Source organism: Leptodactylus fuscus, chromosome 1 (genome assembly GCF_031893055.1).
Source record: "Leptodactylus fuscus isolate aLepFus1 chromosome 1, aLepFus1.hap2, whole genome shotgun sequence".
NCBI lineage: Eukaryota > Metazoa > Chordata > Amphibia > Anura > Leptodactylidae > Leptodactylus > Leptodactylus fuscus.
Window position 1 is genome coordinate 28,144,290 of NC_134265.1, and position 16,984 is coordinate 28,161,273.

The 16,984-nt window shown below is 45.2% G+C and overlaps 1 protein-coding gene across 2 annotated transcripts in view; it reads right to left on the minus strand.

Moving 5' to 3' along the window:
- Window positions 1-16,984, minus strand: part of DYM (dymeclin) — a 232,536-nt gene that overhangs the window by 86,423 nt on the left and 129,129 nt on the right. Inside the window, exon 14 of one of the 2 annotated variants that reach the window (XM_075268958.1) lies at window positions 2,490-2,654. The exons of the other annotated variant lie outside the window; for it this stretch is intronic. Within the exon in view, the coding sequence (XP_075125059.1) occupies window positions 2,490-2,654 (165 nt within the window). The remainder of the gene's footprint in view (window positions 1-2,489; window positions 2,655-16,984) is intronic. 2 annotated transcript variants of the gene reach the window in all.

Genomic DNA, 16,984 nt, shown 5'->3' on the forward strand with positions numbered 1-16,984 from the left:
GGTGTAGTCACTGTGTACATACATTATATTACTTATCCTGTACTGATCCTGAGTTATATCCTGTATTATACTCCAGAGCTGCACTCACTATTCTGCTGGTGCAGTCACTGTGTACATACATTACATTACTTATCCTGTACTGATCCTAAGTTAAATCCTGTATTATACTCCAGAGCTGCGCTCGCTATTCTGCTGGTGTAGTCACTGTGTACATACATTATTTATCCTGTACTGATCCTGAGTTACATCCTGTATTATACTCCAGCGCTGCGCTCACTATTCTGCTGGTACAGTCACTGTGTACATACATTACTTATCCTGTCCTGATCCTGAGTTACATCCTGTATTATACTCCAGAGCTGCACTCACTATTCTGCTGGTACAGTCACTGTGTACATACATTACATTACTTATCCTGTACTGATACTGAGTTACATCCTGTATTATACTCCAGAGCTGCGCTCACTATTCTGCTGGTACAGTCACTGTGTACATACATTACATTACTTATCCTGTACTGATCCTGAGTTATATCCTGTATTATACTCCAGAGCTGCGCTCGCTATTCTGCTGGTGTAGTCACTGTGTACATACATTATATTACTTATCCTGTACTGATCCTGAGTTATATCCTGTATTATACTCCAGAGCTGCACTCACTATTCTGCTGGTGCAGTCACTGTGTACATACATTACATTAGTTATCCTGTACTGATCCTGAGTTATATCCTGTATTATACTCCAGAGCTGCACTCATTATTCTGATGGTACAGTCACTGTGTACATACATTACATTACTTATCCTGTACTAATCCTGAGTTACATCCTGTATTATACTCCAGAGCTGCGCTCACTATTCTGCTGGTACAGTCACTGTGTACATACATTACTTATCCTGTACTGATCCTGAGTTATATCCTGTATTATACTCCAGAGCTGCACTCACTATTCTGCTGGTACAGTCACTGTGTACATACATTACTTATCCTGTACTGATCCTGAGTTATATCCTGTATTATACTCCAGAGCTGCACTCATTATTCTGATGGTACAGTCACTGTGTACATACATTACATAACTTATCCTGTACTGATCCTGAGTTACATCCTGTATTATACTCCAGAACTGCGCTCACTATTCTGCTGGTGTAGTCACTGTGTACATACATTACTTATCCTGTACTGATCCTGAGTTACATCCTGTATTATACTCCAGAGCTGCGCTCACTATTCTGCTGGTACAGTCACTGTGTATATACATTACATTACTTATCCTGTACTGATCCTGAGTTACATCCTGTATTATACTCCAGAGCTGTACTCACTATTCTGCTGGTACAGTCACTGTGTACATACATTACATTACTTATCCTGTACTGATCCTGAGTTACATCCAGTATTATACTCCAGAGCTGCACTCACTATTCTGCTGGTACAGTCACTGTGTACATACATTAGATTACTTATCCTGTACTGATCCTGAGTTACATCCTGTATTATACTCCAGAGCTGCACTCACTGTGTACATACATTACATAACTTATCCTGTACTGATCCTGAGTTACATCCTGTATTATACTCCAGAGCTGTGATCACTATTCTGCTGGGGCAGTCACTGTGTACATACATTACTTATCCTGTACTAATCCTGAGTTACATCCTGTATTATACTCCAGAGCTGCGCTCACTATTCTGCTGGTACAGTCACTGTGTACATACATTACTTATCCTGTCCTGATCCTGAGTTACATCCTGTATTATACTCCAGAGCTGCACTCACTATTCTGCTGGTACAGTCACTGTGTACATACATTACTTATCCTGTACTGATCCTGAGTTATATCCTGTATTATACTCCAGAGCTGCACTCATTATTCTGATGGTACAGTCACTGTGTACATACATTACATAACTTATCCTGTACTGATCCTGAGTTACATCCTGTATTATACTCCAGAGCTGCGCTCACTATTCTGCTGCTAGTCACTGTGTACATACATTACATTACTTATCCTGTACTGTTCCTGAGTTACATCCTGTATTATACTCCAGAGCTGCACTCACTATTCTGCTAGTGCAGTCACTGTGTACATACATTACATTACTTATCCTGTACTGATCCTGAGTTACATCCTGTATTATACTCCAGAGCTGCACTCACTATTCTGCTGGTACAGTCACTGTGTACATACATTACATTACTTATGCTGTACTGATCCTGAGTTACATCCTGTATTATACTCCAGAGCTGCGCTCACTATTCTGCTGGTGCAGTCACTGTGTACATACATTACTTATCCTGTACTGATCCTGAGTTATATCCTGTATTATACTACAGAGCTGCACTCACTGTAACAATATGACATTTCGGATGTTTGTCACCCCACCCCGTGCTAAATGATACGTGTGCGGACACATTACAGGTTGCCATGCACCCACCCCACAGGTAACGGACATGCAGCATGCAGATAGCGAGCAGAGATTAATAACCTGGAGGCATAGGATCGGAGTATATGAGAGCAAGTTAAAGACAAGAGCTCCTCTCCATTGTCACTGAGACTGGTGAAGCAATGCTGCAGCGTGGAGCAGTGAGAGGGAGGAAAATACATTTTGTCCAAGACATATAAGTATCTCCGCAAGTGGCGGCAGGCAGAACTGAAAGACAAGGGGGAATGAGAGAGAGAGGGAGGGAGGGGAAAAAAGGGAAATTTTCCTTTGAGAAATCTGATCATGTTATTTTTAACAATGAAAGAGGTTCTTGTGTCTGAAACCCTCAGAAGCGGGTAATTGGCACAGGCAGAACATTAAAGCGGCATTTCATGTGAGCAGGAGACATTTCCAATTCAATGCTTTGAGAATGAGCATGCACCTCCATGCAATTACCCCGGGGATCCGATTCCACCATCTACCTGCAGGACCGGGCTCGGCCCCTGAAAGACCAACTGTCTGCAATGGCCGCCCCATTCAGAGAGCGCACAATGGACACTTAAAGGGAGACTGTCAGATGATTTTGCCCTACCAAATGACTCTCAGCCCTATGTAGTACATTTGGCACCATGTGGCCTTTGTTCACGGCATCTTCTTTCCCAAATAAATCAACCTTTATCCATTATGTAAATTATTTTGGAAGTGCTACAAGGGCAGTCCCATACCTGGCAGGTGCGGGGCGTCTCTCCTGCCTAATATCTCCCTCCCAACCCCGCTGAGCAGTGTGCTCCCTGCTGTGGGAAATGGCCTTAAAAAGATAATGCACAGGACGTATGGCCGCCATCATGTCATCAGAAACACTTGTACATTAGTGCCTACAATGAATGGGCCCAAACCCCCTCCTGTGACTGTTAGCATTTGGCATCACCCTCTATGTGCAACCCCCTCCAGTGACTATTAAAATTAGGCACCACCAGTGTCAACACTCTCTTTTATGACTAAGGCACCAACCCCTGTGTCTACGTATGATGGACCATCCTCCATGTTCACGCCACCAGCTATGACAGTTAATATTGGGCTTCACCCCATGTCCACGTCTATTCCTGTGACAGTATTACACACCACCCCGTGTCCACATCTCTTCCTGTGACAGTATTACATACCACCTTGTGTCCACATCTCTTCCTGTGACAGTATTACACACCACCCCGTGTCCACATCTCTTCCTGTGACAGTATTACACACCACCCCGTATCCACGTCTCTTCCTGTGACAGTATTACACACCACCCCGTATCCACGTCTCTTCCTGTGACAGTATTACACACCACCCCGTATCCACATCTCTTCCTGTGACAGTATTACACACCACTCCGTGTCCACGTCTCTTCCTGTGACAGTATTACACACCACCCCGTGTCCACGTCTCTTCCTGTGACAGTATTACACACCACTCCGTGTCCACGTCTCTTCCTGTGACAGTATTACATACCACCTTGTGTCCATGTCTCTTCCTGTGACAGTATTACACACCACTCCGTGTCCACGTCTCTTCCTGTGACAGTATTACACACCACCCCGTGTCCACGTCTCTTCCTGTGACAGTATTACACACCACTCCGTGTCCACGTCTCTTCCTGTGACAGTATTACACACCACCCCGTGTCCACATCTCTTCCTGTGACAGTATTACATACCACCTTGTGTCCACATCTCTTCCTGTGACAGTATTACACACCACCCCGTATCCACGTCTCTTCCTGTGACAGTATTACACACCACCCCGTATCCACATCTCTTCCTGTGACAGTATTACACACCACTCCGTGTCCACGTCTCTTCCTGTGACAGTATTACACACCACTCCGTGTCCACGTCTCTTCCTGTGACAGTATTACACACCACCCCGTGTCCACGTCTCTTCCTGTGACAGTATTACACACCACTCCGTGTCCACGTCTCTTCCTGTGACAGTATTACATACCACCTTGTGTCCATGTCTCTTCCTGTGACAGTATTACACACCACCCCGTGTCCACATCTCTTCCTGTGACAGTATTACACACCACCCCGTGTCCACGTCTCTTCCTGTGACAGTATTACACACCACTCCGTGTCCACGTCTATTTCTGTGACAGTATTACATACCACCCCGTGTCCACATCTCTTTCTGTGACAGTATTACACACCATCCCGTATCCACGTGGTCTTTGGTGATGGTTAGTATTACACACTACCCCCCCAACCCCCATAATAACGCTGCTATAATAAAATCTGAGCTGGAAATGAATATTACATTTCTCAAGTATCAAGTAAGAATAACTAGGAGTCATTTGGTATTTCTATAAAAGATTAGAAAATTGGGTTATTTTAGGTTTACAGAAACCTGTGGGCTGTATTGGGTACTGCATTCACCTGGATAGAGCTGCAGTACTGAACTTATCCCATGGTGTTTCTGGAGAAAAGACTATCCCTTTAAGGCTGTGGCTATAATGCAGCATTTTCTGTGCCATGGCTGGGACCATGTTTTGTGGGACCAAATGGAATCCATAAAGGCAGACATGCAAGGCGCAGCTGAATAATCTGCAGATTAGTGGAACGATCCACAGAGAAACTTGAAGCTTCAAGCTACCCTTAAAGGATATCCATAGCTCCGCACAGGTGCTGTGGACGCAAAACCTTAGGAGATTCTGGCAAAGCTGCCTTTTGTATAATAGATGTAAAAATGAACTAAAGAAGTTGGTTTCTAAAGTATTTGCAGTACAGCGGGTGCATGGTCTTTCACTGAAAGCCCGTTTCCTAAAGGACACTGAAAATATCAATATTTTAGCCCAAAAAATATTGAATTTATCCTTACTGTACAAAAATACGGAAATGGTCCTGGCCATTGGAAAAGTACCAGGACACAGAAAAGGGTTAACCCTGAGTGTTAGCAGCATAAAATGTGCTGAGCGCTATGTAGCGGTGATAGACAAAGCGGTCAGCAGAGCAGGGTCTGGCAGGCAGCGCTGCACATACTCCAGGGAACGGGATGAGTGTGGTTTGGAAGAGTCCCATCCCAAACAGCCAGTCATGAAGAGTCACATTTCAGATGTAACAGCAAAGGGGAACTTGGTAACCTCGGAAGTCTTAAATAATCTGCACAGTCTTTCCATGAAGCTCATCCGAAATCAGCGACACAATAAAATAATCCCTGCTGTATTGTGTACAAGTAACGCACTGCGCCCCGTATCATCATACAAGTAAAATACTGCGCCTGTGACATCATACAAGTAACACACTGCGCCTGTGACATCATACAAGTAACACACTGCGCCTGTGACATCATACAAGTAACACACTGTGCCCCGTATCATCATACAAGTAACACACTGCGCCTGTGACATCATACAAGTAACACACTGTGCCCCGTATCATCATACAAGTAACACACTGCGCCTGTGACATCATACAACACACTGCGCCTGTGACATCATACAAGTAATGCACTGCACCTGTGACATCATACAAGTAACATGCTGTGCCCCGTATCATCATACAAGTAACACACTGCGCCTGTGACATCATACAAGTAACACACTGCGCCTGTGACATCATACAAGTAACGCACTGCACCTGTGACATCATACAAGTAACACGCTGTGCCCCGTATCATCATACAAGTAACACACTGCGCCTGTGACATCATACAAGTAAAGCACTGCGCCTGTGACATCATACAAGCAACACACTGTGCCCCATATCATCATACAAGTAACACACTGCACCTGTGACATCATACAAGTAAAGCACTGCGCCTGTGACATTATACAAGTAAAGCACTGTGCCTGTGACATCATACAAGTAACACACTGCGCCTGTGACATCATACAAGTAACGCACTGCGCCTGTGACATCATACAAGTAACACACTGCGCCTGTGACATCATACAAGTAACACACTGCGCCTGTGACATCATACAAGTAACACACTGCGCCCCGTATCATCATACAAGTAACATACTGCACCTGTGACATCATACAAGTAAAGCACTGCGCCTGTGACATCATACAAGCAACACACTGTGCCCCATATCATCATACAAGTAACACACTGCACCTGTGACATCATACAAGTAAAGCACTGCGCTTGTGACATTATACAAGTAAAGCACTGTACCTGTGACATCATACAAGTAATGCACTGCATCTGTGACATCATACAAGTAATGCACTGCGCCTGTGACATCATACAAGTAACAAACTGCACCTGTGACATCATACAAGTAACACACTGCGCCTGTGACATCATACAAGTAACACACTGCGCCTGTGACATCATACAAGTAACACACTGCGCCTGTGACATCATACAAGTAACACGCTGTGCCCCGTATCATCATACAAGTAACACACTGCGCCTGTGACATCATACAAGTAAAGCACTGCGCCTGTGACATTATACAAGTAAAGCACTGAGCCTGTGACATCATACAAGTAACAAACTGCGCCTGTGACATCATACAAGTAACGCACTGCGCCTGTGACATCATACAAGTAACACACTGCGCCTGTGACATCATACAAGTAACACACTGCGCCTGTGACATCATACAAGTAACACACTGCGCCCCGTATCATCATACAAGTAACATACTGCACCTGTGACATCATACAAGTAAAGCACTGCGCCTGTGACATCATACAAGCAACACACTGTGCCCCATATCATCATACAAGTAACACACTGCACCTGTGACATCATACAAGTAAAGCACTGCGCTTGTGACATTATACAAGTAAAGCACTGTACCTGTGACATCATACAAGTAATGCACTGCATCTGTGACATCATACAAGTAATGCACTGCGCCTGTGACATCATACAAGTAACAAACTGCACCTGTGACATCATACAAGTAACACACTGCGCCTGTGACATCATACAAGTAACACACTGTGCCCCGTATCATCATACAAGTAATGCACTGCTTCTGTGACATCATACAAGTAATGCACTGCGCCTGTGACATCATACAAGTAACACACTGTGCCCCATATCATCATACAAGTAACACACTGCACCTGTGACATCATACAAGTAAAGCACTGCGCCTGTGACATCATACAAGTAAAGCACTGCGCCTGTGACATCATACAAGTAACACACTGCGCCTGTGACATCATACAAGTAACGCACTGCACCTGTGACATCATACAAGTAACACGCTGTGCCCCGTATCATCATACAAGTAACACACTGCGCCTGTGACATCATACAAGTAAAGCACTGCGCCTGTGACATCATACAAGCAACACACTGTGCCCCATATCATCATACAAGTAACACACTGCACCTGTGACATCATACAAGTAAAGCACTGCGCCCGTGACATTATACAAGTAAAGCACTGTGCCTGTGACATCATACAAGTAACACACTGCGCCTGTGACATCATACAAGTAACGCACTGCGCCTGTGACATCATACAAGTAACACACTGCGCCTGTGACATCATACAAGTAACACACTGCGCCTGTGACATCATACAAGTAACACACTGCGCCCCGTATCATCATACAAGTAACATACTGCACCTGTGACATCATACAAGTAAAGCACTGCGCCTGTGACATCATACAAGCAACACACTGTGCCCCATATCATCATACAAGTAACACACTGCACCTGTGACATCATACAAGTAAAGCACTGCGCTTGTGACATTATACAAGTAAAGCACTGTACCTGTGACATCATACAAGTAATGCACTGCATCTGTGACATCATACAAGTAATGCACTGCGCCTGTGACATCATACAAGTAACAAACTGCACCTGTGACATCATACAAGTAACACACTGCGCCTGTGACATCATACAAGTAACACACTGTGCCCCGTATCATCATACAAGTAATGCACTGCTTCTGTGACATCATACAAGTAATGCACTGCGCCTGTGACATCATACAAGTAACACACTGTGCCCCATATCATCATACAAGTAACACACTGCACCTGTGACATCATACAAGTAAAGCACTGCGCCTGTGACATCATACAAGTAAAGCACTGCGCCTGTGACATCATACAAGTAACAAACTGCGCCTGTGACATCATACAAGTAATGCACTGCGCCTGTGACATCATACAAGTAACAAACTGCACCTGTGACATCATACAAGTAAACTGCGCCTGTGACATCACACAAGTAATGCACTGCATCTGTGACATCATACAAGTAATGCACTGCATCTGTGACATCATACAAGTAACGCACTGCGCCTGTGACATCATACAAGTAACACACTGCGCCTGTGACATCACACAAATAATGCACTGGACCTGTGACATCATACAAGTAACGCACTGCACTTGTGACATCATACAAGTAACGCACTGCGCCTGTGACATCATACAAGTAACGCACTGTGCCTGTGACATCATACAAGTAACGCACTGTGCCTGTGACATCATACAAGTAACGCACTGCGCCCCGTGTCATCATACAAGTAACACACTGTGCCTGTGACATCATACAAGTAACGCATTGCGCCCCGTGTCATCATACAAGTAATGCACTGCGCCTGTGATATCATACAAGTAATGCACTGCGCCTGTGACATCATACAAGTAACGCATTGCGCCTGTGACATCATACAAGTAACGCACTGTGCCTGTGACATCATACAAGTAACGCACTGTGCCTGTGACATCATACAAGTAACGCACTGCGCCTGTGACATCATACAAGTAACGCATTGCGCCCCGTGTCATCATACAAGTAATGCACTGCACCTGTGACATCATACAAGTAACACAGTACGCCATATGTACTGAATGTGATGGAGGCAAAGAAGAAACAAGCAAGAGAAGAGAGAAAGGAGAGAGAGAGTGAGAGAGACCGAAGAAGGAAAGGAGAGCAAGAAAGAGAGAAGACAGAGAAAAGGACGGAAAGGAAAAGAGGGAGGGATGAAAGGAAAGGAGAAAAAAGGAGAGAGGAAAAGATACTGTAAAGGAGAGAGAGCAAAGGACAGAGTGAATGAGAGGGCAAGAGGGAAAAATGCAAATTAGAAAGTAAAGGAGAGAGGAGAGGAGTGGAAAGGAGAGAACGAGAAAGCAAAAAGTGACACGGAAAAAGAGTGACAGGGAGAGAGCAAAATACAGAAAAGGGGAGAGAAATAGAAGGAAAAGAAATACTAAGTAAATGGAAACAGAGAGAAAGACAATAGAAAGAATGAAAAAAGAACAGTAGAGAAAAAGTAAGAGGAAGAAGAGAGCGGAAAAGGAAAAGAGTGAATGTGGAAGGGAGATGGATAGAATGAAGGATTGAGAAAGATGTCAATATGGAGAGAGAGTGAGAAAAAGTGGAATATAGGAAGAAGAAAAAAAGAGAAAAACAGGGAGCGGAGGGAAAGAGTCACGGGGGAAGGATAGATGGAGAGAGACGCAGCAGAGACAGAGTGAAGACTCTGAGGGGGGGGGGGAGTGAGGGAGAAATGAGGGGGGGGAAGTGAGGGAGAAATGAGGGGGAAGTGAGGGAGAAATGGGGGGAGGGGGGAGGGAGAAATGAGGGGGGGGAGAAGTGAGGGAGAAATGGGGGGGCTGGGAGTGAGGGACAAATGGGGGGGAAGTGAGGGAGAAATGGGGGGGAAGTGAGGGAGAAATGGGGGGAAGTGAGGGAGAAATGGGGGGGTTAGGGAGAAATGGGGGGGGAGAAGTGAGGGAGAAATGGGGGGGAGTGAGGGAGAAATGGGGGGGGAGTGAGGGAGAAATGGGGGGGGAGTGAGGGAGAAATGGGGGGGGAGTGAGGGAGAAATGAGGGGGAAGTGAGGGAGAAATGGGGGGGAGGGGGGAGGGAGAAATGAGGGGGGGAGAAGTGAGGGAGAAATGGGGGGGCTGGGAGTGAGGGACAAATGGGGGGGAAGTGAGGGAAAAATGGGGGGGAAGTGAGGGAGAAATGGGGGGGAAGTGAGGGAGAAATGGGGGGGAAGTGAGGGAGAAATGGGGGGGTTAGGGAGAAATGGGGGGGTTAGGGAGAAATGGGGGGGAAGTGAGGGAGAAATGGGGGGGTTAGGGAGAAATGGGGGGGTTAGGGAGAAATGGGGGGGAGAAGTGAGGGAGAAATGGGGGGGGAGTGAGGGAGAAATGGGGGGGAGTGAGGGAGAAATGGGGGGGAGTGAGGGAGAAATGGGGGGGAGTGAGGGAGAAATGGGGGGGGGAGTGAGGGAGAAATGGGGGGGGAGTGAGGGAGAAATGGGGGGGGGAGTGAGGGAGAAAGGGGGGGGGGGTGAGGGAGAAATGAGTGAGATTTGGAGGTTGGAGAGTAAAGGGTGCAAGGGGGGGGAAGAGATGTATGGCTGCTTGTTGTATGTTGCCTTCTGTCTTAGTCTCTTATATGACAGCCGCTTATATGGCAGCCTGTGACCTTTTCTGCAGGGACAGATGGAGACACGAGTAGTCGGTGACCACACTCAGCTTCATGAATTTGGGTAAAAGTACCAGTCTGCTGAATTCATGAGGAGCGGTAAGTAATTGTGTCTGCCAGGGCAGACTTTCCATCTATCCTAACAACCAGGTTTTGCCCAACCCTATTTCGATGCGTCAACAAGGCAATGACGTTGCGAAGTGTCACAAAAGTCATCTGGCTGTGGATGAACAGGAACCAAGACGGTCAACGACCTGGTAAAGGAAGTGTAAAGATACTAGTCAGGTGTTTTACGACAAGGTCCCATAAATCTGAGGCCATATCTATCCTTGTGAGGGTGACACTGGCGAAATAATCACTAAGGGTATAAAATAATCAGAGATATACAGAACATATTCAAGTGATCATAAAAGAAGAACTCTGACCCATTACTACATACCTACCCGAAGGTCCACCATAAACTTGTACAGACAGTATGTGAGGCTACACATTGCAAAACCTAGCGGGATCAATGATCCTTTCCCACTACATGCGGTGAATATGGAGACATCTAATCTAAGGTAGATACCCCGCGACCACCACCACCACATTTTTGGTAATGGTTTCTATGATGTATTATGGGTTAATACATAGGGTGTCCCACTGAGTCTACAGAGAGCAGCTGTAACTCTGGAGGATCCAATATGTCCAAGCGTGACATCTACTGACCAGTCATTTCAATGGGCATCTTGTAATACTTCTTTTATCCTGTGGGAGTGCTGTGGGAAAACTGAACACCTACAGCCAGGTTCTACCATAGATAATGGCTGGAAGTTCCCGCAGTAGAAAAATGGGATCAACTTATTGGTCAACCCTTCTAACAAAAGGCAATTGTTTAATGTCAACCTCTTTAAAAGGGGGAAATTTTGAGGAAAAAGGCTCAAAATGGAAATAATCAATACTCACATCACTAAACCCCTGTCGCTCCTATCCTGTGGACACGGAGTCATCCCACGTTGGTTTGTACTTCCAGGTCCCATCTAAACACACAGGAGATGCCCATTCAGCCATTCCACGGCTCGACCAAGCCAGTGCTGTGGCCAGTAATTGGCTTAATGGGCATATCCTGTATGTCGAGACTGGACCAGAAAGTAGAGACTTGTGGGGACTCAAACAAGGAGCAGTGATGGATCAGAATCGTTTCATTTTTAACCCTTTCCAAAACATTTTTCCCCACTGGATAACCGCTTTAAACTCAAATATGTTACAGGGGTTTTCCAGGCATGTATTAGGAACCAATATTTAGGATAGTTCATCAATATCAGATTGGTGGGATCTGACACGATACCAGGCAATCCAACCAAACTGCTGAACTGGGGAATCGTTGGCATCGGAATTATACTGTGATGGATTCGGAAGCAGACAGCTCTGTCCACGGTGTAGTGGCTACACTGGTTGACTTGGATAGGAACTGAGTTGCAGTACTCCGGCATTGCACCGCTCAGTACACGGAACCATCTGCTTTTGGCTTTATCTTGTATAGTGTCAGCACCAGAATTTATTGAGAACTGCTGATCGGTGGCAGTGCTGGACCTCCACCAATCTGACTCTGATATACTAATCTACCACAAGTTGAGTAGTTATGAGCATGCTCTATGCAAAAGCCTTGGCCCCAAATCAATATATAGAGGTTTTAAAAAAAAAAAAACCTCCTCCTCCTATGCCAAAGCTGTGACTTCAGGCGACAATGGATGTAAGTAAACTGTGAATCACTGCTGGAAGAGAATCACAGCCATGAAGAATAACTCGAGCTGCGAGGCCTCAAGCTCTTTTCCAGAATGAATATTTGGCCTTGCGTAGGATCCATTTGGAGTAGCCTGAAAACAATGTTCTGAAACTTTGGAAAATGTTTTTCCAAACCGCAAGAATCCCTTCAGTATAAATGGTTTATTGCAAAAATATTAAAAACATGGCCACCAACAATGGCACAGGAATTCCCCATGGTGGAGATGTTCTGTCCTTGGGAACTATGAATCACTGCGCCGGCCCACCAGGGCTACTAATGAGACAATAAGTCAAGTTTTATTACCAGACACATCAGACTCATCAGGGTGGGGACGGAGAAGCCTCCGGAACATGTTATTTGAGGGGAGAGCATAATGGGGATTTTGGCTTTTCTTACCCAATACAACAACTCTCCCCCAGCCCATCTACCCATCCTCAGCGCCCGTTCTTCCAACTTATGCTATCAATGGGCACTTCCCATAGGTGGGTTCACTGAATTGTGTAGGATATCTATTGGTGACCACCATGTACATCTTCTTAAGACGCTGGCTCTCTTTGTGGAGATCCATCTGGTGTATGGAGCCCTACAGGCACTTAGCCCTCCTCAACAAGGAACAGCATTTGTCTATCGCCACCTATAGTTAGCACCCCTGTAAGTCGTTTTCCGACCCATTAACTCCTTCCGTCCACGGCCATTTTTTTTTGATTTCTTGATTTTTTTACTCCAATCTTTTCAAAAGCCATAACTTTTTCTTACTTTCCCATTAAGGGCTTATGTTTGTGGGACAATTTGTACTTTGTAATGGTAATATTTTATATTCTGTACGATGTATTGGTGAGCGGCGGAAGAAAATTCAGAATGGGGTGTAACTGGAGAAAAACTGTGTTTGCATCATTTTATGGGTTTTCACAATATTTTTTTGATTAGGGATAAAGGGGGAAAAAAAATTATACATTTTTTTTTCAAAAAAATTTTTTTTTTTAGTTCCTACTGGAGCCTGTAAGAGAACTGTCCTGAAGACAGGCCTAGGAGCCTTTAATAGTCTCCCAGCAGTCACAGTGATGGATTGCCGGCCCTGAATCCCGTTACACCAAACATGGCGTTAAGTCCACTGGAATTGAGAGTTACAGCCACCATGTTGCCGCAAACTACAAGACTAACCCATACCTTTGTGATATCCTACAGACAGCGGTAGACCTTAGGTTTTTACATCAACCATAAAGTGGTATTACCAGCTCATAAAGTGATTGCGTATGGATAGAATAAGCCATCACTTTATGTATGTTTGGCAGGGTTTAATCACTGGGATGCCTCGGGACCCCGAGAACGAAGGGGCCACAGTCCTGATTCATCGCTGTTGTTTCTTCATAGTCTTCCCCTGCACAGTGACACCTGATCACCTGCTGAGCAATAAAACTGCATCATTCAAGTAAATGAGACCAGTCGCAGTTCCTCCCACAGCCAGACAGCTGAGAGTGGCGCTATGCAGCAAAACCCCCAAAAAAACAATGAAGACGCCCCGGTGATGAAATAAACGCTTCTAAACCACAATGATCAGAATCTAATGATATTCCTACCACGAGGCCAACACTGTACAAGCTGTGAACACTCCTTTAGGACGGGCTTCCATGTAGCAGTAGTGCGCCGTGCAATTTTTCAATGCAGTTATTGGCCACACAACCTCCACGTGGAAATCCAGCCTTAGGCTCAGGCCACAAATTGCAGAAAATTTGCGTTTCTAGTGCAGACTTTCAGGCAGTTTTTGCAGCAGAGTCGGGCCACAAGAAAATGGCCACTTACACAGCTTAATGTGTAAGCGACCATTTTTCTTGTGGCTGTGGGCATGCGCAGTCAGCTCTGTCTGAGGCCTAGAAGTTTTAACCCACGGTGGAAGAAGACGCAGGGAGAGGCCGTTGTAGAAGAAGATGGAGGAAACGCTGGAGATTTCTCTTGCAGCATTGGGGACGCCCCCAGTGCTGCGAGAGAACTCATTTGCATACCGAAGAAAACTGGGATTTCTACTCGGTGGCGCAGAGAATCTAAAGGTAGGAGAAGAATAACCTTTCTTAAGGCTATTCCTACGTGTGAACGAGAAAATAATGTGATTTTAATGATAGGATCATTTAAATGGACACTTGGGCGTCCTGAGAGATTCCCTTTAAAAGGGTTTTGTACAAAGACATGGATTTGTGGATAAATTCTAACCTTTGAGGAACTGCGGAACAACAGACAGTCTCATAGACGGATGGAAGCAGAAGGTATTCTGGTAACTGTAGTTCCACAAGGACAGCCCTGTGTTATCTAGACCTAAAGCATCACGTGCGTGGCAGGAAACAGAGCAGCAAAGGGTTAATCCCTTTAAGCCGCAGACAACATGTGACACAATTGAGAAATGTTTAACAAATGTGTCTCACCGCTGAATTACCTCCTATTAAAAATCTGCAGACAAGTGGGTAAGATCAGCGCGGCCTCCTTCCTGTTTGCTAGTGCTGAAACTGTATCGGCGCTCATTCTCCACGTTCTCATTATACCCCAAAACCTGATGACAGCGCCATTTCCCAAACAGCAACTAAACAAGGACCGTCAAACGCCTCGCATGTTCTGAGAAATCCGGCGCACCCTGAGGAAGGGTCACACGTCTCAAGGGGATGAACCCTGCCGAAGATTGCACCATCAATGCATGCTGTGGAAGCCATTAGATATTTAAAGGGGAACTCCACAACTATATAGGAACCCTTCAAGAGGGTCGCTCTGTGCAAAATGGGAATGTTTTCTTTTGTAGATAAAACTATGTGAACCCCCTTTATCTTACCACAGCCCTGCAGAACAGACACTTGGCCATACGGTATCTTCTTGTGTTAAGGCTACATGCGCTCCATCAGGAGTGCGTACGGATTTTCCAATGTGGATTTGGTCCTAAGGTGTGGTCACCAGTCATTCCATTATTTTCTGGTCAAATCATGTCTTTAACATCTGCACTGAAATCCACAAGTACACGTATGTGAATACCTTCCAAGAAAGTTGTTTCTCTGAGCACAAAAATGTAGATTTTGATGCAGATTTTTTCCATATAAATCCTAAATTTTCAAACCTACCCCAATGATGTAATACTCGCTCTGTTCTTGCCCTCCTTATTGTCTAGGCAGTAGGATTAGGCTGTGTTCACATTACACTAGAAGATCACATTCAGCACGTGTAGAAGCAAAGCTTGAAGCTTACACAATATGTAGCCATAGACCGACTCGAGAGATGCCAAGAGAGCGTCTTATGGCCTTTGTAGGGGTGTCATGTATAGCGCCACTGGAGATGCCTAACGCGTGCCACTGTATACGGCAGGAATACTTTAGGCCAGTGATGGGGAACCTTTTAGAGACCAAGTACCCAAACTGCAACCCCAAACCAACTAATTTATCAATGTGTGATAAAAATAGTAAAGGACCCCCACACAGTATAATCTGCTCCACAGTGGCCCATACACAGTACAATCTGCTCCACTGTGGCACATACACAGTACAATTTGCTCCAAAGTGACCCCCTACACAGTACAATCTGCTCCACTGTGGCACATACACAGTACAATTTGCTCCAAAGTGACCCCTACACAGTACAATCTGCTCCACAGTGACCCATACACAGTACAATCTGCTCTATAGTGGCACATACACAGTACAATCTGTTCCACAGTGACCCATACACAGTACAATCTGCTCCATAGTGGCACATACACAGTACAATTTGCTCCACAGTGACCCATACACAGTACAATCTGCTCCTGTTAAATCTCATAATTTGCTGAACTTAGAGTGTGAGTGGAGAAGGTCATGGAGTAGCATTTGTGTCCAGCATGTCATCCTTGACAGATGAAGGGGCTAGTGGAATGTTGGGTGGAGGTAGAAGAAGTCTCGTTACTAACAACAATACGTCAGTGTAGCCAAACTTAGGGCTATGGTCAAACAAGGAACGATCCGGAGTACATGGAAGGATCATACCTACACCTTTCCTTATGGGGAAAAAACTTGGATGAGGGTAAAGCATCCTCAGCCTTTATAAGCAGGCTTTGGTAACATGGAGGTAGAGCACTAACTCCACCTTCATACCAGCTCTCACTCTCTTCATATTGACACTTGTTATTTGTCATGCATATTCTATGTTCTTTTAACTTTGTTTAATTTTTGGACTGTAACCTATCTATTCGTTTGAATTAAACCTTCGTTTGCTGTTTTAACCACAAATTGGATTGGACTCCAGCCGCTTCTTGGTATCACCGAAGTACACCTCTTGTCTCATCAGTCAAGTGGTGTGGGACGTTATTTAACATTTGGCGAGCCACTCAGTCGTTGTCTGGAAGTATTCCTCAGTCCTTTGTTTGCAAAAGGGAGGACTG